Genomic DNA, 23621 nt, shown 5'->3' on the forward strand with positions numbered 1-23621 from the left:
TTTTCGTTTTTGGAATGGAGCAAGAAGACGAGATGTGAACGATATAATACAACATGTAGCATGCACTGAAGAATTTAAAATCAAAGAAAAGGACGGTAATAATTTATATCTAGTGTGTTTTACTCCCTGACAATTACATTGTTAGTTAATGCTCCATGATTGGTCAGTAAGCAGGTAAACACGACTGTTTTTCAGCTGGTACAGAACAATATTGTATTGCATTTGGTCAGGTGATAGTCATATGCAAGACAATTTTGCATTTTACATCTATGTGAATGATAATAATGAATATGTAGCAGTTTATATTTTATTAGCCAATTCATCACTAACCTGTAAATGATGTGTAATATTTTTAATTAAAATGTGTCTAAATAGGGTGCAATACATAGATATACTTCCTTGTGACAAGCACTAAAGCATCAGATTTTGATCTATTTCCATATAAATGACTTTTCTTTCTTTTCTTGTACATGTTTGTTTATTAATCAAGATGTGTATAACTTGTAGTTGATTGGAAAGGTTTTAAAAAAACATGATTCCTTTTGAAAAGTGCTGTCATTATTGATTGATGTTAATTAATTGCATTTATTTTTCCCCTCAAAGGTAGCCATGTCTGTGCCAATTGTGCCATTTACTGGCAGCAGGCAGCAAGTTTCCCCTTCACCTGGACCACAAATGTCCTCATCTCCAACATTGGTGTCTTACCCTCAGAATGACAAGATTATACACGACATATCAGGTAAATAGGCGACAGTATAAAAACCTATAGGAATATTATTTAGTTAATTAATGAGTGCCAGTATTAAAATTATATGAATGAAATTTGATTAATTAGCCTTAAAGAAAAGAAAAAAAGATGACCTAGTAGGTTACTTATTAAACACTCATGCATATGTAAATATTCGTTAATCAGAATGTATCGCGGATATGAAGTCGGACTTTGAAGACAATCACCAGCCGATTACAGATGACAGTCAGCAACTACAGAGATTCTGTGCCAAGCTGGAATACTTGTTAAGAGCCGATATGAAAGGTCTCTACTACCTTTTTTGAAAATGTAGAAAATCATGAGATGTAACATTTAACATTCTTTCACTGACTTAGGATTTGCTTTGATCTTGTTAATTTTATGCATTATGTTTTTTTTGTTTTTGTTGTTGTTTGAAGATAAATACTCAATGCTGGGGAAGAAGAAGGATTACTGGGATTATATTTGTGACTGTCTGGGATCCACCAAAGGGATCAATGATGGGATTAAGTATGTCAAAACTCTTGGAGATGTAAGTGTTTTTAAGGTTCCCTGTAATACAACATTAAAAGGGGAAGTGAAAGTGTTCATTACTTTGTTTTCATATTCTTGAAAAACCATGTTCTTTTGAAATAAAAGACAAATTACTTTCAATTCATTTTTGTATTCCATCTGTAACTTTTATGCAGTACAAGACATCGGTAGGTAAAGGAAGAGCCTTTCTGAGGTTTTGTTTGATGCACAACAGAATGGCTGACAGCATACAGGCATGTATCATGAATGGAAAAGTTACAAGGTACTACCAACCTTATATATGTGTGCAATGCACACTATTCTGTTGTATAAAGTATCATTTAAGACTTTAAAAGAGTTCATTACATACATACCTGATTTAAGTGATGGAATATCTTTAGAAAAGCTAAAACTAATTCCAGCTTTATTTAAAGCATTGGAACAAAGAAAACAGATGTTAAGAACTTATTTCAAGATGAGAACCAAGAATTTCAATCATAAATAAGTACATGTAATTTCATTGAAATCAACCATTACAGATTTAATGCTGACTTATGGACAGTTCATACATTATTTCTTTGTTAATATCATTGTATTAATTTATAGTGATTATTTCCACCCAAAGTCAATCTGGCTGAACCATGACAAAAGCAGCAGCTTAATCAGTAACCTTTATGACCTCAGTGAACTCCAGTTTGATTTGGCTCCAAGGGGATATGACCTTGACAATGCTTGGCCATCATTTGCGAAGTATTTTTTAATTGTAAAAGATGCAATAATAGATGTAATCTACTTCATAGATATTCAAATTTTTTTTTTTAATTTTCATTATATTTTGAAATATTCTGATACATTTAGGAAAACTCAACAGGGGAACCACCACTGGAATCCACCAAGTAGAGCTGATAGTATGAGCAGTCTTATCAGTATACCAATACAGGTTAGTACACATGTATTACACTTTCCAAATTCAGCTTTCTGGAGATAAAAGAAAAAAATGATGTTAGGTAATCTTTGAAGATTTTTTATTGAAATTAAAAATGTATGTTAAAATCTTTTTTTTCAGGTAAATAATATGTTTTGTCTAAAATGATGTCTACGTGTATACAGTAAAACATGTTTATAGTGAATTGCCATGGACCAACAATTTTGATTCATTATAAGCATAATTTGTTATATTCCTACAGTGCACAACAAGTTTTCAAACAATGGGGAATAAAAATCACTTCACTGTTACCGTGAATCAGCTATATCCATGATTTACTGTATATCTGTGAAACATCTATTCACACATGTTTCTCTCATTAATCTTTCAGATTAGATATCTTTTTCTATTTTTTATGATTGTCTACTGCTCCTTTGTTAGCCAAACATGACACTCTGCACCTCTCCTCTTTTCAAATATTAATGCCTCAATCTTCCAAAATGAAAAAGAAGAGAGGAGCAGATTATCACCTTTGGTCAGTAAAGATGTGTCTACTGTAGCGAAATTTAAAAAACGGGGGAAAAAAACTGAAAACATGTTTACACACAGGATCGTCGAGGTGAGTCATTCAGTGAATCATATGATGTAGAGAACAGTTTGAGGCAGGAGTATGATGACCAGATCGAGGCTCTAGAACAGCAGAAGAAAAGTCTACAGCAATCTGTAGTCCACTCTAAAACAGACCTCGAGGTCCTTCAGGGGCAGTATAGTGAAATGAAGGCACAGCACGAGGCACTTACAGCAGAAAACAAGGAACTCCAGAGGAGGTGAGGCATTACTGTAAAACACACTTTATTCAAGAGAATTTTATATCTGCATAATTACGTGAGACCATCTGCTCACAAAATTTTATTCTCATGTATATTTGTATTATGGGAGGATTCTTGAATTTTTTTTCCTAGATTATAAATACAAAAAAACTTTCTTTCAAAAATAAGGTGTTGTGAAATTGGTGATCTAGAGAATGGTGTTTGTAAGGAACCTAAGGTTTAGGATCTAAGATGATGAAATGTAGTAGATTTTGAATTCTAGTTTTCATTTTACTTGAATTGTTAACATTTTGCTGTGTTGTATTCTAGCTATGATAGGATGTGTATAGAAGTTGAATCAAAGGAAACTGAAATCACAATGAAAGAAGAGGTTCACCAAAGAGAAATAAAAAGTGTAGAGGAGGATCTAAAGAAGAAAGAAGAGGTGGAGCTATTGCTTCAGGAGAAAATTTCTAAGCTGGAGAAATCACATCAGGACAGCCTTGAGAGCCACAATTCCAAGATCAAAGAGCTCAAGAAGAATAATGGGGATCTCCAAATGCAGGTATAGATTAACTTTTGTAAGTGTCAGGCTTGTTTTAAATTTTATTTGGGCAACAAAAAAGATCACCTCCATTCAAAAAAAAATATTGCTGATTCTCTCAACAAAGCAGTTTTAATTTATTTCTTTTTAACTTAGGATGAATTTGTATAACACATTGTAACTTGGCAAATTCTAATATGAGATAGAAAATTGAAATAAGTCCTACCACCTAAAAATAAAAAATGTCTAGTAGCCAAGGGCAAACAAGCAAAATTCTGAGTTACATCCTATCGTTTTAATGTATTTTTAGCTCACCTCGACGAAGTCGAGATGAGCTTATGCTATACCCCCGGCGTTGGCGTCGGCGTCGGCGTTAGCGTCGGCGTCCCGGTTAAAGTTTTAGGAGCAAGTCCCATTCCCAAGTTACTATAAGCCCTACCTGGACCAAACTTGCATGGATGATGCATCTAGAATGGACACTGCCACACTTGCTTCGGATGCTGGATCTGACCTAGATTTTCCAGATGAGTGACCAGGTTAAAGTTTTTGGAGCAGGTCCATTCCCAAGGAACTATACGCCCCACCTGAACCAAACTTGTATGGATGATGCATCTAGGGATGGACACTACCACACTTGCTTTGGATGCTGGATCTGACCTAGATTTTCCAGATGAGTGACCAGGTTAAAGTTTTTGGAGCAGATCCATTCCCAAGTAACTATAAGCCCTACCTGGACCAAACTTGCATGGATGATGCATCTAGGGATGGACACTACCACACTTGCTTCGGATGCTGGATCTGAGCTAGATTTTCCAGATGAGTGACCAGGTTAAAGTTTTTGGAGCAGGTCCATTCCCAAGTAACTATACGCCCTACCTGGACCAAACTTGCATGGATGATGCATCTAGGGATGGACACTACACACTTGCTTCGGATGCTGAATCTGACCTAGATTTTCCAGATGAGTGACCAGGTTAAAGTTTTTGGAGCAGATCCATTCCCAAGTAACTATAAGCCCTACCTGGACCAAACTTGCATGGATGATGCATCTAGGGATGGACACTACCACACTTGCTTCGGATGCTGAATCTAATCTAGATTTTCCAGATGAGTGACCAGGTTAAAGTTTTCGGAGCAGGTCCATTCCCAAGTAACTATTGGCCCTACCTGAACCAAATTTGCATGGATGATGCATCTAGGGATGGACACTACCACACTTGCTTCGGATGCTGAATCTGACCTAGATTTTCCAGATGAGTGACCAGGTTAAAGTTTTTGGAGCAGATCCATTCCCAAGTAACTATAAGCCCTACCTGAACCAAACTTGCATGGATGATGCATATAGGGATGGACACTACCACACTTGCTTCGGATGCTGGATCTGACCTAGATTTTTCCAGATGAGTGACCAGGTTAAAGTTTTTGGAGCAGGTCCATTCCCAAGTAACTATAAGCCCTACCTGGACCAAACTTGCATGGATGATGCATCTAGGGATGGACACTACCACACTTGCTTCAGATGCTGAATCTAACCTAGATTTTCCAGATGAGTGACCAGGTTAAAGTTTTTGGAGCAGGTCCATTCCCAAGTAACTATAGGCCCTACCTGAACCAAACTTGCATGGATGATGCATCTAGGGATGGACACTACCACACTTGCTTCGGATGCTGAATCTGACCTAGATTTTCCAGATGAGTGACCAGGTTAAAGTTTTTGGAGCAGATCCATTCCCAAGTAACTATAAGCCCTACCTGAACCAAACTTGCATGGATGATGCATCTAGGGATGGACACTACCACACTTGCTTCGGATGCTGGATCTGACCTAGATTTTCCAGATGAGTGACCAGGTTAAAGTTTTTGGAGCAGGTCCATTCCCAAGTAACTATACGCCCTACCTGGACCAAACTTGCATGGATGATGCATCTAGGGATGAACACTACACACTTGCTTCGGATGCTGAATCTGACGTAGATTTTCCAGATGAGTGACCAGGTTAAAGTTTTTTGAGCAGGTCTATTTCCAAGTAATTATAAGTCCTTCTTAAACCAAACTTGTATAGATATTGATCTTGGGATGTACACTAACTAGAAAAAATATGATGTGAGATTTGCCTTACTTATAGATAACCTTCGTCGAGGTGAGCTTCGTAATCTTTGATTACCTATGTTTTCCTTTACACTGTCGTTTATTAAAAATTTAGTGTCAAAATGTTCAATGATACGTAATATGAGTAATGTTTATTACCTGCAGGTGTTTCCTTGTATTTAAATTTGTACAGGTATCATTGACAAATAAAACTCATGGACATATGTGTACATTTAGTGAAAGTTTACTGAAGGGAGTATTTTCCTTACTTGTATATGTACAATGTGTAAGAAAGATTTAGAGTACTTTTTACTGAAAACTTTTGCATGGTAGGTTCGTACACTGATGTCTGATCTGTCCACCAGCATAGAAAGTGAAACAAAAAAGTCAGAATTGATTTCTAGTCAGGACAACAAGATAAAAACACTGGAAACTAAAAATCAGGAACTGCTTCAGAAAGTGGAAAACATGATAACTACCAAAGACAGTGAGGCATCCGCAAAGATGGATTCTGTCAATCAAATGCAGGAACTGGTAGGAAATTTGAAAGAAGTGGAGGCTGAGAAACTGAGATTAGAAGTCCAGTGTGAGGAATTAAAGAAAGAGAGTGATTCAAGGAAGCTCTGGATTGAGAAAACCGAGAAAGAAAAGGCTGAAAGTGAGGAAAAATGGCAAAATAATGTGAATGACTTACAAAGACAGGTTAAAGAATTAAAAGAAAGTGCATCTTTGGAAAGAGAAAATAATGAACAAAGGGTAAAGGAATTAGGTGATAAATTGAGTGATTTTGTGACTAAATTTGATGGTGCTGTAGAAAAACTTAAGATATTAGAATATGAAAAGGCTGGTTTGGACTCTGAATTAATTAAGAAAAATTCCTCTCTGGAAGAGAAGGAGAAACAGGTATCTGAACTTAACAATCAAGCTGAACAAATGAAAAATGAACATGACTCAAAAATAGCCAACCTCAGTGAAAAAATTAAGATTCAAACAGACATTGTTAAGGAAAAAGATGAACAGTTAGATGAAAATTGTTCTAAAATATCAGGTTTGGAATCATCATTACAGGACAAATCAGACATCTGTTTAAAATTAAATGAAAAAGTATCACAGCTTTCTCATGAAAAAGATGATTTTGAACAAGTTTGTGCTAATCTAAGGACAGAACTAAAGCATGCCAATGATAAGAATGAACTGGTCAGTAATTCAAAGGAAGAAAATCAGAGGCTTGTGGAGGAAAAATTACAGGTTATTGAGGAAAAGGATAAAATGATAGAGAGTATGCTGCATTCAGTGAAATGGGTTATATCAGAGGATGGAGAAAATCAGCTAGGGAAGGTGAGATTTCTGTAATGCAAATGTTAATTGTACCTTGTACATATTCTAGATAAAGAGTACATTTTTCTCCAAATTGTGAAAATTATGTATTTTTTGAAAACTAGTCTTTAACCAAACACAAAATTTTGGTGAAAAGATTGACCTTTATAGTAATTTTTTTTTTGTCATCTGCAAAGCATCTGCCAGTTCTTCTGTATTGAATAATTAATGTCTTATGTACTATTTAATAATTAAAGGAAACTATTTAGTACTTGCATTGCCTGCCAAAGGGCCTTTTAAAAAGTACCAAAGTTGTGAAACTTGATCTTTGACCTAAATTTTAAGAATATTTAACATTCCCAAAATACATTATATCATTCCATATTGCATGTCCCAAGTCTCTTAAAAAATATACCAGAGTTTTTGACCATGCGACCTTGAACTTATTCTTTTGATTTATTTTTTCTTTGAACTCTGGTTTTATCTCTGATGGGTACAAATTTCCTCTACTGAAATATCTTTAAAAAACTGTAACCATGGTTACTGTTTTAATAATAGCATATTTTATTTTTTAATTTCTTTTCATAGGCCCCATCTGTTGATGGAAATCCTGAATTTTCTTCTGTGATTGGAACATTATGTGAACAAATAAATTCAGTAAAATGTCAGTTAAGTGAAGTTCTATCTGAAAAATCAACTGTTCAAAATAAATTGACTGAAAGCAATCAGACCCTAAAAATCCACAATGCTCAAATATCTAAACTACAGGAGGAAAAACTTAGTTTACAGGGGGTTATTGAAACCTCAAAGAGTCAGCAAGATGATCTTCAACAGAAAATATTAGAGAAGGATAGGACTTTGTCAGAAATGGAAAACAGAATTAGAGATTTACAGCAGAGACTAGGGGAATCTGAAACTACACTTCAGAAAACGATAACAAAATGTGATGAATATAATGCTCAGAACATCAAATTACAAGAGGAAATTGTATTAAAAAGTAGTGATATAACTGCTTTAAAAGAACAATCTTCAAAGACTGAAGCAGAGCTGCAGCAAAGCTGTAAAACCAATGTAGATAATATTGAAAGTAAAAAAGCTTTAGAGGAGAAAATTCAGCAACAGGAAAAGGTTGTGTCCTCCCAGTCAGAAAAAATAAGGGAATTACAAAGCAGTAAGGCAGCATTAGAAGAATGTGTGAAAAGACATGAAAATGAGGCTAGGCAGTGGAAGGAAAAGTATGATGTAACATCAACTGAACACGGACAACAGTCCAAGAAAATGGAGAAACTCCTGGAGAGAAATAAGGAACTTCAAAGAGGTACTGAGGAACTGCAGAAAGAAAAATCTCAACTAGAAGAGAAGAAGAAGGCGGTGCAGACAAAGCTGTTTGACTTGGAACGTGAATTCTCACTGGTTCAAGATGAAAAGAAGAAACAGAATAAAGAACATAAGACAGTTTTAGATCAGATGGAGAGTGAGAGGACAGACCTGAATGTGAAGCTAGAAGAGGCTCTTAGTGAACTTCATACCTTCAAAGAACAGCTGAATGACACTTCATCAGAATTAGAAACCGTGTATAGTGAAAAAGAGAAAACAGAAACTGAAAAACTCGAGTTAGAACAGCAGTTAGATAAGTTAAGAGAAGAGTTTGGACAAAGTGAAATACAAAGAGAAGGCGCTGAACATGATCTTAGGAATATTCAAGAGGAAAGTAGAAAACTTATGGAAGAAAAGGAGAAATTACTAGAGGATATGGAAAAATTGCAGCTGGAAAATTCAGAACTTGCACAAAAAATGGAAAAGCTCAGTGAATCAGAGGAGTTGCAACAAAGTAAAAATTGTGATTTACACAAAAAACTGAGTGAATTGGAAGAGGAACTGAAAAGAAACAACAGTGAATGGGAAGGTGAAAAACAGGAAGTAGAGAATAAGATTCAAGCACTGGGTAAAACGGTTTCTGAGATGGAAGTAGAACGGAACTCTCTGCAGGACAAAGTTAAGGATCTAGAAAGTGAATTAAGTGACACATCTCAGAGAATAGAACAATTAGAACACTCCTTAGAGGAAGCCATGTTAGAAAATCAGACAATGAAGCAATGTAAGGAAGAAGACACAGAAGCACAAACAAAACTAAACTCAGAGATTGAGACCATGAAGCAGGAAATCACAGCTCTTAACTTCCAGTTAAGCTCTGATCAAATTGAGCATGAGAAATCATTACAGGTAAATATTAAGTGAAAATAAGGTTACATACCGTTTGCATTCTCATTTTATACCCATATAAAACTATATTATCCTCATGCAAGTTACATGAACAGTGTGTTTCATATCAATTGAACTAATTTTACTATTTTTTCTCTCACGAATTTATGATTCTTAATTTAACTTACTGTAAAATCACTTATTTTCGTGGCATCAAATTTTCATGGTTTGAAAAAAAGATATGGGTTCCTTGGGATTTTATTTCATGGTTGAAGAAGTGTAGTAGTGTCTAAATCAAATAATATGAATTTGTAGATCTTTTCATACCACAAAAACAATGAAATTTAACCCCAAGAAAATTAGTAATTTCACAGTTGTTCATTTGTTCTATTCCCTGCATCAGAGCAATGCTGCCAAAGAAGCTGATCTAAAGAGCTTTGAGGAAAAACTTCAAGAGAAAGATGTAAAGGTGCAGGCCTTAGAGAAGGAACTAATGACACTGAAGAGGGACAGGGAAACAGAAAGTGAAAGTAGCAGGAAGCAGGTAACATTTGTTGTTTGTAACAAGGAATTTTCTCTTAGAGTTATACTACTGTGATTGAAGTCACTTCATGAGTGTTTGGAAAGCACATGAATGGACAGATGTTGTATGAATAATGACTTTAAGGTAATACCCTTGTGTAAAAAATTAAGCTATAAATCTTTAATATGCATTTCCATGTTTTACTATTCATACAGTCATTATAATCAATTTCCATTCATCAGATGAAATTTTTATTTTTATTTCTTTACAGCTTGACGACCTGAAGTCTAAGTTGATAACAATGGAAAAGGAAAAAGAGGCACTAGCTGAAGAATTAGCTGAGGTTATTATTTCAGAAATATGTCTTCACTGAGTTAATCAGAGCTTGAACATGTTGTAGAAAATGCATGCCTTTCTCATTGATTTGTTTGTTGCTGTTGTCATGCATTTGAGTGACTTGATTGTTGAAATTAAAATTTCTGTTTTGAATATTATTGAATAATGTTTTGATCTTTTTTTCAAATATAATTGAGAGTTTACTTCAAGTGTCAGTTTCAGTTATTATTGCTGTGTTTATGTTGGTTTGTGTTATTGTTCCTGCATTGTATTACATGTAATTTTTTTTTACAGAAAAGAAAAGATTTAGAAACAAAAGAGAAAACATGTGTTCAGTTAAGGGTGAGGGCAAAGGTTGCTATATGTTGATGATCGAGATTTATATAAAAGCATTTCTTTAATCTTTCAGCATGAAGTGATATCTAAAAATAGTTCAAATGGTGTAAATAAAATTCTACATATTGATTGAAAAGAGTTGCTCTTATAACATGTATTTTTCAATGTCACATTGTGTACATTTATGTTGTTGATAACTCAGAATTCAATTTCATTTCAGAAAAAAGAAGAAGAAAAGAATGATAAACTTAAATCTATAGAAGAATCTAAGGACAAAGAAATATCACAGCTGAAGAGTGACATGAAACAGTTAAAAAAGAAAATTGTACAACTTACAAAGTGAGTTGATTAATATATATTTACATCCACTGAATATTATTTCCGTTATTTAAAAAAAAAACCATTGCCAATAATCAGTCCAAAAACAACACTAAGCAAGCCACCTGCATAGATTTCTTAAGCAACAACTGTTCCATCAATTATGCATACAATGACATACACATCTATAATACATATTTAATATATTAAATTTACTTTGAATGTTATTTTTTAAAAGATATAAATAAAAACAATAAAATGTCTTTCTTTGCTTGTTAGTACAGGAATTAACGTCGCAGCTATTGCAGGAAAAATTCACATAATCTGCTTACACGGGTTATGTATTTTTTCTGCAACAGCTGTGACATTAATTCACATACTAACAACCAAAGAAAGCATTTTATTGTTTAAGTATAGTGTCTGACTTGTTACATGGTGATAGATCTGATCTAAACTGTGAGGTCAACATCTTTGATGTCTGACTTATGGTTAGCACAATTTATAGGTTTTTGCTATAAGATAGGCCCTGTAATTGTTTGTTTATTTACATAGAGAGAAAGATACTCTTTGGCAGCAGACAGATCGACTTACTTACGAACAGAAAATGCAGTCATCCGCAAAGTGGATGGATGAGAAAACAGTCACGAAATGCCTGGGCTGTAAACAAGAATTCACGTTCATGGTTAGAAAGGTGCATGTTCTGTTTATTTAAAGTTTTTATTTTAGCTGATTTCCTGTGAGTTTTAAGTCGAAACTATTTTATGAAAGTTTTGCTTTTTTCCATGAGATTAGGAAGATTTTCAATGTTCAACAAAATACAGTACAATGAATATATTTGAGCCTCTGAGGATTATTTAATTACAGTAAAACACGCTTATAACAAAGTGCCAGGGACAGATGATTTTGCTTCATTATAAACATAATTCGTTTGTATATACGTTAGTTTCAAAATATATTTTAAAATCACGGGGAATGAAAATTACTTCTTTGTAAGCGTCAATTCATTATAAGTGTGTTTAACTGTATTATATTGCTTTTAAATGCACGAACCTATGCTTCTCATACATTTGGTTTTGAGCACTATCACACTTTTGGAATGCCACAATTTTTTTTGTTTGTTTGTTTTTTTTTCACACATACATATATGTAGGTAAATATTGTTTTCTGATCTTTTTGAAGTCTGTGTTGTGTACAAAATAAAATCTTACTGCATTTTAAAAGAAAACAAGTTGACAATATGTTTGAATGTTCTATATTGTATATACGTGTAGATGAACTTGCAAGAAAAGATACTGTATAAATGTAGTTAACTGTATAATGATTCTTGATACATTAGCCACACATTTTTTTAAACTTTAATTAAATGGTTAGTTTTATTTCAGCACCACTGTAGGTTATGTGGAGGAGTCTTCTGTCACAACTGCAGTAACAATTATGTGGACTCTACTTATAGCAGGTGGGTGGTTATTACTTATGTATATGTTGACATCAGTATAAAACATGTCCGTGATTAAGAACTCGAGAAATATTTCAACTTGGATCCACCATAAATTTCAGTTTAGATTTCCCAGAATTTAACAAGTTAGTATTATATGATAATATTTTGCTGACATTTTCTTCCTTTATATATACTTTGTTAATATTTATTATTGTTCTGAGTCTGTCAAAAAATTGATTGTTACTTGTAATTTCTTCTTGGCTTGCCATTCAAAATTGAAAACTCAACATATTTATACCCCCTGCAAACAAAGTTTAGGTGATATATAGGAATCACCTTATCCATCTGTCTGTCTAACTGTTCATCTGTCTGTGCAATCGTGTCTGGGCCATAACTTAGTAATGGAGAAACATTGGAAGCTCATACGTGAGGTACAAAGATTGATGTGTCGTAACCTTGACCCAAGGTCATTCTGGCAAGTTCAAGGTCACTGGCAGAAAATTCCAGCATAGAACTCCCTAATGGAGAAACCTTGGAAGTTCATACTTTATTCAAAGATTGACTATGACCTGAAGGTGTGTCATGACCTTGACTGAAAGTCATTTGATCAAGTTCAAGGTCACTTTAACAAAAATACTTCAAATTCATCACAAGTTGACTGCAAATTCATACACAGATTACAAATTGAAATTAAAATCTAGCTCAAAGTAAAATATATATTTTAATGCATATTAAGCTTTGGACAGCCTTAACATAGCTGTGGACCTAAGATCATTGTGGATCATTCAAGGTCACTGGTAGAAAAGGTGTAAGATTTGTATCCAGTTCATAATTCTCTCATGGATAGGTATTGGAAGTTGATACTTCAAAGATTACTTGGATCTGAGGGTATATTATAACCTTTACCCAAGTCATTCTGGTAAGTCCAAGATCATTCTGGTAAGTCCAAGGTCACTGGTATAAAAAAATGTAAAATTCATGTGAGGTTCACAACTTCTTAATGGAGAAATATTTGGTGTTCATATTTCATTCAAAGATTTTAAGACCAGACAATGTCCCTTTTTTTAAATCAAGTTCATTCTGGCAAGTTGAAGAACACATTTAGAAAATTGTATCTGGGCACTTAAAATATAGTGCAGCAGGGGGTATAATTTTGTGAACTTGCTCACAGTACCTCTACTTATGTGTATATACATGTATTTATGAATGCTCTCCAATGACATGCATACATGTATCAACATATTTACATACATAAAAGGTGTATAATATATATTTGAAAAAATACTCAGTTATCATGTATATGAACATGTAGTTGTATATACATGTACAGTTGAACTTCAGTGTCTCAGATATTAAAATCTTGAATACTAAGGATATATCGATGGAATTTGAAGTCGACCAACATTTTTTTTATCTATTTTAACCTCAATATCTCTAATCTGCAGATATCTCAAATTTTTTCTCTTGGCTCCATCGAGTTTGAGATAATGATGTTTGAATATATTTGTATAAAATGCTGATCTGTAACCACACATACATTAACATAAACATATAGAAGTTTATATTTGTAAATACTCTGTAATCACAAACATTTATGATGTGTATTTTTTTTGTAATTACTCCTTTATCACATATATCAACATATACAGTTGTACAGTATGTATATGTGTAATAATATATAGGTGCATAAATTTGTAAAAACTGTAACCAAATACATCAACATGTACACGTAGGAATATATATATATATATATATATATATATATATATATATATATATATATATATATATATATATATATATATATATATATATATATATAATTCTCCACATCGCCGATTACTGGTACGTGCATTCATCTGCAAGTAAATGGTATAAAATTAACAAAACACTGCATAATATTTTCATTAATTATATCTGAAATTTAATTATGATATAACCCTTTGTTTCTTATTTTTAATTAGCTTAAGGCATGATAGGTAAAAAGTTATGTACAATACTTTCTTTTTGCATTGCTTTGCCATTGGTTTCAGTAACTGGTTCTACATCTCTACATTTGCTTTTAATTGAAATGCCATCTATGGCTTATTGAAGAAACACACTATATTTAACAAGCATTAATGTCTGCTTCACTGTGTTATATATCAAGTTCCATTTTCATTAAAAGTGGTAATACATGTATGTATGTACATTTAATCTACAATTATGTCAGATCTGTATAATGCATGAGATTTAAATTGACACTTGCAATAGAGAAATTAATAATTATCAAATGTATTAAAATTGCTATTGAAATCATTAAGCAATTCTTCTAAATGCAGATTTGTACAAGGACAAATCAAATTTAAAACACTAATTTAACCAACATCACTTACACTGTATAAAGAAAGCAGGATGTAGTTGTTCCAATTGCTGTAAACATCATTGAGATTGCTGTTAATGTCATTATGATTGCCATAAACATCAATGCAATTGCTGTCAATATCATTGAGATTTTCTTTCAGCAAGAAGTCCCGAGCCTGTAATCTGTGTTACCAGAAATACACAAAGTCTGATGCTCTGAGTTCCTCGATGATCAGCCGGCTGCAGGAGGATGAAGGACTCGAGGACTCAAGTGAGGAGGAGCAAACCTCAACTAAACTCCTCAGTAGTCATCAGAATGGTATTCACTTTTAAGAGAGTGTGTTTAAACATACATGTATACCGGGCCACACATGAATATTAGAACCTTAATTTAGTTTAGTTAATATAAAAGTACTTGAAAAAATTGAAAATGTTTAAATATCTTTTATAAATGATATATCAGATGTTTTGTGTTTATATTTATAATACTTTTAATAATCCTGACATTTTATATTTAACTTGAAGATAATTATCAAATATACAGTATTTTGAATTCTTCAAAACATTGTCATTCTAATACATGTATCCTCATCTATATCAATACTGTTTAATAGTAGATGCAGGAATTCCTGTGCCTAACATAGACAGTGCTAGTAAGAACCAGAATGAAACAATAACAGATGCAGCCCAACCCCAACCAGTCCTAACAAATCCTCCCCAGAAAACCTCCACTCCAATCAAAGGCTCTGATGTTCAAACAGCTGCTTCAGCAGTTCCTGAAGGTGATCCACAGGATAGCAGAAGAGTGGAACCAGATGAGGTCATGATACCAGGTCAAGTGGCTGCCAATATATCAATCTCTGTTGTCGGACAAAATGAAACAGATGAGATCAAAAGGGTCAAAAAAGGAAGTGTTGGGTAAGAATTCATTTTAAAATGTGTCTCCATGTAAATGTTACTTGTACCTTGTGTCTGGCACTGGTATCTTGCCATAACTGTTGCTACTAGAAGTTCTGCCTAATGCCTAAATGAGGAATGATCCTTGAATTACTAGATGCTTGATGTACAAGTATATCATCTTATTGCCTGCATGATATTGATTTCAGTATCTTATAAATCAGTTGCTCAATTTATTATTTGTATATTTTTATGACATGCTCATTGAAGCATTTTATGGATGAAGAATCATGATTATGATGAACATAAGGCTACTGCTGTAGGACATTAAGATTTACTACATTTACTGCTGTAGGACATATGGATTAAGTACATTTACTGCTGTAGGACAGTAGGATTTACTACATTTACTGTTGTAGGACAGTAGGATTTACTATATTTACTGCTGTAGGACAGTAGGATTTACAACATTAACTGTTGTAGGACATTAGGATTTACTTCATTTACTGCTGTAGGACATTAGGATTTACTACATTCACTGCTGTAGGACAGTAGGATTTACTACATTTACTGCTGTAGGAAAGTAGGGTTAACTACATTTACTGTTGTAGGACAGTAGGATTTACTACATTTACTGCTGTAGGACAGTAGGATTTACTACATTCACTGCTGTAGGACAGTAGGATTTACTACATTTACTGTTGTATGACAGTAGGATTTACTACATTTACTTCCGTAGGACAGTAGGATTTACTACATTTACTGCTGTAGGACATTAGGGTCTACTACATTTACTGTTGTATGACAGTAGGATTGACTACATTTACTGTTGTAGGACATTAGGATTTAATTACTACATTTACTGTTGTAGGACAGTAGGATTTACTAGATTTACTCCTGTAGGACATTAAGATTTACTACATTTACTGCTGTAGGACAGTAGGATCTACTACATTTACTGTTGTAGGACAGTAGGATTTACTAGATTTACTCCTGTAGGACATTAAGATTTACTACATTTACTGCTGTAGGACAGTAGGATCTACTACATTTACTGTTGTAGGACAGTAGGATTTATTATGGACAGTTGGATTGACTATATTTACTGCTGTATGACAGTAGGATTGACTACATTAACTGTTGTAGGACAGTAGAATTTAGTACATTTACTGCTGTAGGACAGTAGGATTTACATTTTCTGTGTAAGACATAAGGATTTACTATATTTACTGTTGTAGGACAGTAGGATTTACTACATTTACTGTTGTAGGACAATAGGATTTACAACATTAACTGTTGTAGGACAGTAGGATTTACTACATTTACTGCTGTAGGACAGTAGGATTTACTACATTTACTGAATTATGTTTTTAGGGATGGAAGTGAAGGTCTGTCTAAGGATGAGATCTTCCACCTGGTGAGTGATGAGGAAGTGGCCCGATCCCAGAGTGTTTCCTCCTCAGAATTCCAGTATCAGGATCCAGATCCCAAGTACACACTGACTCAATATAAACATTGACTTCATTTAAATGGACTACAATGTCTTTTATTGTACTCAGTCCATATGAATATGGATCAGTGCTTAAGGTTTTGGAAACACTGGATATGAATTTGATATTTCTTGCATGGCATTCTTATTATAATTTTAAACAATTTTAGCTACAAGTAGCTTGCAATGCAATTTGTTTATTTGTTGCAAAAAAAATCTGCCAATATTTTTTTTTTAAATTCAAAACAAAAAAAAAACTTGAAAACTTTTATCATTTAAATAAAATTAAAGGCACTGATGCCATGTATTATATATGTACTTGATCTCATGCTGTTTTCATGACTTGTTCCATAAATAATTTTTAAAAAAATTGTGAAATGGAGAAGAGCAATTCTACAATTCTGTTATTTATAAGTAAAAATAATTTTTCAATTTTTGTAGTGTCACAACTGGCATAACCATAAAGGCAGAAGAACTGGAAAAAGGGGAAGTGAACAATTCCAGTGAATTCTGGGTAAAGGCTGGAAAAAGTCATGCCATACCTGTAGTCATTGACAAACAGAATACCGTACTATGCTGGGAATTTAGATCTCATCCTAAGGTTTGGATGAACAAATTATACATGTACATTCTTTTAAAAAGAAGTTACTTATTAAATGCTAGTTGATTTATATATTAAATTGTATAGAATCCAGATTCATTATCTCAGTACATGTTTCTCAGTTTACTCTCAACATTGAATATATTCTTCTAAAAATTTACACATCTCGATATGCCTAACATTGTCTGAATATAGGGGTGTGCAATATTACCGGTATATTGGTATATTGCGGTATTACCCACCGCGATAATATATCGCGATATGAAAATCAAATACCGGTATTTTACGATATTTATAAAAATATATAAAAATTTCCTTCATTTTAGAAACTGCTGAAATAATACTTGTAACTTCATCAGGGATTTTCAATTTCGTTAAAGAACCAATGTGAACAAAAAAAATCACTGATCAATGCAGTGGTGACTGGGCTTAATACTTCGTCAGCTTTGAGAGAGAGAGAGAGAGAGAGAGAGAGAAAGCTTTTCTTTCACTGTTGTAATTTTCATTATCTTACTTTAAAATAAAATTAATAAGACTTTAAAATAAAATTAATAAGAAGGAAAATATATAAAAACCCATTTTTTACTGGGTATATACCATGTTGACCCTGGTTCATAAAATCTCACGTGGAATCCAGGTGATCGACGTCGCGATGAAATGTTAAATTCAATATACGTGTACATATTACAAGTAAATGGCCATCGATGTTTTCACTTGATGCAGTGTTGCATTAATTATCTTTTAATAACTTTCATGCCATTTTAAACACCTTCATGCTATACCAGGAACATGTATATTAAAACAGTAGATATAGGACAGTCCCTGATCTTAAGTCTTTATGTGAAATGAGGTTGGGTTAGACTAATATACCAAAACGCATGAAAATAGGTCACAACCTTTTTCTTTAATTTTATTCTGTGACCATAATAAAAATTTCATATAATATGCATTGTTTTAATTTTTAAGTGACATTTTATGCTACTTCACCCCCCACCCCCCCCCTTCCCAAAGAAAATTTAAAAAAATAAAAAAATAAAGACTGAGATAAAATGTTAAAACCTATATGTACATGTACTTTATTTTTATTTCAATGTGAAAATACTCCAAGAGAGACTCGAGTTCATTTTTGTTTCATTATTTTACCTGTTATTTGATTAAAAGTAAAGTGTTATTAAAGGTGCTTAGACACAGATTTGAAGTTAATATTTTCTTAAATTTTCTGTATAATATCACGACTTATATATTGCAATAGCATTTCACACGAAAATATAATTAAAAACTTATTTTATCTGGAAATTATTGGAACTACGAATTCCTGGACGCGTTTGATTAACACATCCTTGCACTTTCACAAATTTTATCTTTATCCATAACATTTAAGAAAAGAAGCGATTTTGTTGTGTATTAATGAAAAACATTATATCTATAATCCAGAAAATTCAGAGTAGAAATGTGCGAAAGCAAACCCCTCACTAATATCGTCAGCCCGTGCTCAGTGTTGTGTACAGAGTTTAACAAATTGAATACACCCGTGAAACGTAAACTGTTTTTGTAAACAGGGCACGAGCTCTGTTATTGTTAATGTTTACGATTCACCGGGTGTGTTCAATTGTTAAAGTCTGCACACACCACTGAGCACGGACTGACAATACTGTGAGTGGGTTTTGCTTTCGAACATTTCTACTCTGAATTTTCTGGATTATAGTTTTAATATTTTTCATTAATACACAACAAAATCGCCACTTTTCTTAAGTATTAAGAATAAAATTAAAATTTGTGAAAGTGCAAGGATGTGTCAATCAAACGCGTTCAGAAATTTGAAGGTTCAATAACTACGAGATGAAATAAGATTTTTATTATATTTTAGTACGAAATGCTAAAGCAACATATAAGTCATGAAATTTTACAGAAAATTTGAGAAAATATTAACTTCAAATCTGTGTCCAAGCACCTTTAAGTGCAATGTCTTATTTTCCTTCTTAAGACTTAAACACTGTTAAAGATAAATTCAAATAGTCTTTGAACTTGATAGCATTTCAAAGTTTCTGCTCAAATTTATTAATGATAATTAATTTACAATATATCGCAATATATTGCAATATTCAAAGTAAAATATTGCAATATATCGCAATATGGTTTTCACCCGCAATACCCAACTCTATCTGAATATATTTTAAAATGCAGTTTTACATATTTATCATGGAAAAATTATCATTTTGTGATCCCAGTGCTATAATTAAAAAGGATTTAATAATTTTACCCTGTCATTTAGCATGAAAATGATGAGGCTTTTCATGTTTTATCTACAGAGTATACTCACCAATGACATCTGGAATCTATAGGTTTATGTTTAATGATATTTGCAACTAAGAATCATATGAAATTTTATTACATCAGTCATAGTGAAGTAACACTGAAGTTATAATTTACAATTCCTTCAACGTCTCCCATACATTTAAATGTTTATAAAGTATGCATCAATTTATTTGACTGCTTTGGTTACAGGATGTGATATTTAGTGTAACATATGTGGAGTTTGATAGACCAGACCCTGCCATCACTCATTGCCTGGTACCAGCATGTAAGTGTGACTCTCATAAACAGGCTGTTCGTGGGGAACTAACAGCCAAACAGACAGGGATCTACACATTGTTGTTTGATAACACCTACTCACGGTAAGTCATAAAATCAAGAGAAAGTCCTTGATCAACAATTAGATAAAATAGAAATTTTAAAGCATGGTTTACTTTTAAAGCCATTTGTAAAGGAAGTATACGGTTTTATTTTCAGGATAACTGCCAAAAAAATATGTTACTCCTTGTGGACTAGGCATCTTGGAGACTGAAATTATCCTCTAGCGTTGTTAGAATTATTTACCTAAGTATTCATAGTTCTTGACATAAGATAAACAAATTTTTATTATTTTATTTATATTACTACCCATTTGTGATAATTGTATTTTGATTAAAGAATACATTGTATTGGGAATTTTAATTTAAATAATTTTAATCTTCAAATACAAGAATGTACACAGTGTACTTTTAATAGAAGATATTTATTTGTTCATACATATTAATTTTATATTTAATTTTATGGGAATTAAATAAACTGAAACTTTGGTTGTCTGACTTCATCTTTATTGCTTTTTTTTAAATTAAATAAATATTTCTAGTATTTATGAAGTGATAAAGAAATAGGTAAATTTTCCCAAGCTGATTTTATCCTGAACATTACATAAATTTCTGTAGAGTTAGTGTATTTTATTTTAGCATTTTATACACGTAGTTATTTTGAAAATTGTAAAAGTTAAAAAGATAAAGTTTATGAAAAGACTTGACACGCATGCACAGTCGGGCAACCTCGTAGGCCCTAGCCATAACTGGAAGCTAAATTCATTACAAAGGCGTTATTTTAATTCCTTAAAGACAAGTCGTAATTCTATTGGTATCATCTAAAATGAAGTAGAACAGACAAAAATTTAAATTTGTATGATGTTGGTGACAAACATATTGCCGTCCTGTACAGATTAGAACCAACTCTGCACAATGTTGTCTCCGGATGCAAAATAATACACATATTGTCAGCGGCTGCAGTATATGCTTACTCTCACCTCACATATTGTTGCCTCGCCATAAAAGTGAAATGGTTATTTGAAAATAATGCCGAGAATTATATCTTATATTTTCATAACATCGCATGTTCACTGAAAGATAGGGCTTTTAGTTTGCACAACTGTAGTGAATTTCCTTTTTTAACTCCAGTTATATACAAATCCTATAGAGAGGTGCAAATAACATGATTATTATTGATTTATAAAAGGTCGTCGGCGACAATATATGATACGAATATATGATGCGAGAGAGAGATTATTTGCTTCGGTCATAACAACAAAGCATATTATTGTCGTCATATAACAAACAAATCTCTAATGAAAAAAGGGAACACTGTACATTTATTGACTGGGTTCGAGGGCAACATGCGTTTTGTTGGACCCAAGAACCAAACTGCCCGAGGCCGTTAGGCCGAAGGCAAACAGTTTGGTTCGAGGGGTCGACAAAACGCATTTTGCCCGAGAACACAGTCAATAAATGTTTTATTATACCTTTTATTTATTTAATATTTATTCTTTTTTGTAATACATGTATGTTTTGCTGGCTTCCATACCAATGAATGGAAATAAGATTTTGCTGATCCCGCCCACAGTGTGACGTAAGCAGTCCAATATCTCGTCCACGGGTCCAATTTCTCACTCTGCGGTCAAACATCGATTTTTTATGACAGCTCAGTAAAACATTGGAAATGTTAAGACTTTTTTTTAGTATAGATTTATATAGGAACTAATTACAATGAATAATACGCAATGATATACACCGATAACTGTCGCAATGATATACACCGATAACTGTCGCTTTTTCAACCAAAAGAAGACCAAAAAATATATGCCAATCTACATGTATGCATCTATTTTTTTGTACGTTAACAATACAAATATTGTGGTTAGCTTTATCGTCAAAATCTAAACCAAAGTTTAGAGCTGTTAAATAAAGTTTATAAATCTCAAAATCTGACAAACGATGATTTCCACTGATTACAGAATATGATTGTTGCACAGTTGTTATCATCACGCTCAGTAATTAGGGTTCGCGTTTGATTTACCTAAACTATCTTTTAGAGTCATGAACTATAGTTTCACAGAAATTTGTTCAGTTTCGATCGTCTAACTTTGTTTCTCAAATAAAATTATGTTTATCATTTTTGGTGAATTCAGTGCCTTACATAGCTCGTTTAAAGTCTTAAACTATAGTTAAACATTCGTTATCTATAGCTTACAGTTGTTTTCCGTAGTTTACTAATCGTGAAACTGTTTTCTCAACTGAATAAACCATGTTTTACAGTTTTACACTCTCAAATAATTGATATTCTCAAGTAAATAATATTAATAATCATTTTAAATACACAACTTTCCCATAACTACATGTATATCTTGTATCACATTCCTTAATTATGGCAGTATACATGTAGATATAGAAAGTGGTGTGTAATTTGTATAATTATGAAAATTTTAACAGAATTGACCATGTAAAAGTATAATCACGATATTTTCGAACAAGTTGTGAGAACAAACTCATAATTGCCTATAGTCTCTTGTACCAAGCACTCTGTTTTAAATACATGTATATTAATTTTGTCTATTTATCTACCTTTAGAATAAATTAAATAAAAACTTTTTAGAAAGAATAAATATACATGTTTATTAAAGTATGTAACTGCTTCGTTATAACGCCTGAGTGAATTCTAATTTAGAGCACTAGCTATTAAATAAAGAATAAAAATACATGTTTATTAAAGTATGTAACTGTTTCGTTATAACGCCTGAGTGAATTCTAATTTAGAGCACTAGCTATTTAATAAAGAATAAATATTCATGTTTATTAAAGTATGTAACTGTTTCGTTATAACGCCTGAGTGAATTCTAATTTAGAGCACTAGCTATTTAATAAAGAATAAATATACATGTTTATTAAAGTATGTAACTGCTTCGTTATAACGCCTGAGTGAATTCTAATTTAGAGCGCTAGCTATTTAATAAAGAATAAATATACATGTTTATTAAAGTATGTAACTGTTTCGTTATAACGCCTGAGTGAATTCTAATTTAGAGCACTAGCTATTTAATAAAGAATAAATATGCATGTTTATTAAAGTATGTAACTGTTTCGTTATAACGCCTGAGTGAATTCTAATTTAGAGCGCTAGCTATTTAATAAGGAATATATATACATGTTTATTAAAGTATGTAACTGCTTCGTTATAACGCCTGAGTGAATTCTAATTTAGAGCACTAGCTATTTAAGAAAGAATAAAAATACATGTTTATTAAAGTATGTAACTGCTTCGTTATAACGCCTGAGTGAATTCTAATTTAGAGCACTAGCTATTTAATAAAGAATAAATATACATGTTTATTAAAGTATGTAACTGTTTCGTTATAACGCCTGAGTGAATTCTACTTTAGAGCACTAGCTATTTAATAAAAAGCGAAAGAATGAGGGTAACGAATAATGATCGATTTTTAAAAAAAACTACAACCAATGTAAAATTGTGTACACGAACCCCTGGAAATCATAATAATAATGATAAAGTTTAGCATTCCATCCGTTCTTTAAAGTAAAGATAAAAGTAAAAAATTAATG

General features: G+C 32.7%; 1 protein-coding gene across 4 annotated transcripts; it reads left to right on the forward strand.

Moving 5' to 3' along the window:
• Window positions 1–13: 13 nt before the first annotated feature.
• On the forward strand, window positions 14–20504 carry LOC133205670 (FYVE and coiled-coil domain-containing protein 1-like). Of its 4 annotated transcripts, none has more exons than XM_061341514.1 (23): window positions 14–95; window positions 604–739; window positions 914–1033; window positions 1168–1280; window positions 1438–1544; window positions 1868–2011; window positions 2120–2201; window positions 2796–3013; window positions 3326–3560; window positions 5961–6965; window positions 7533–9167; window positions 9550–9690; window positions 9941–10012; window positions 10300–10347; window positions 10562–10680; window positions 11212–11350; window positions 12042–12115; window positions 14602–14759; window positions 15055–15358; window positions 16712–16828; window positions 17268–17427; window positions 19933–20102; window positions 20218–20503. In XM_061341514.1, exons 2-23 carry the CDS (start codon window positions 610–612, stop codon window positions 20270–20272), a joined length of 5346 nt encoding a protein of 1781 aa, XP_061197498.1. In that variant the 5' UTR covers window positions 14–95; window positions 604–609; the 3' UTR covers window positions 20273–20503. The 4 variants fall into 4 exon arrangements, with proteins under 4 accessions (XP_061197498.1, XP_061197499.1, XP_061197500.1 ...); XM_061341515.1 differs by having other exon boundaries at window positions 15058–15358; XM_061341516.1 differs by having other exon boundaries at window positions 11212–11341.
• Window positions 20505–23621: the final 3117 nt, after the last annotated feature.

The sequence above is a fragment of the Saccostrea echinata genome, unplaced genomic scaffold (assembly GCF_033153115.1).
Source record: "Saccostrea echinata isolate AGI-Se365-2 ecotype Australia unplaced genomic scaffold, CSIRO_AGI_Sech_v1 ptg000054l, whole genome shotgun sequence".
Taxonomy (NCBI): Eukaryota; Metazoa; Mollusca; class Bivalvia; order Ostreida; family Ostreidae; genus Saccostrea; species Saccostrea echinata.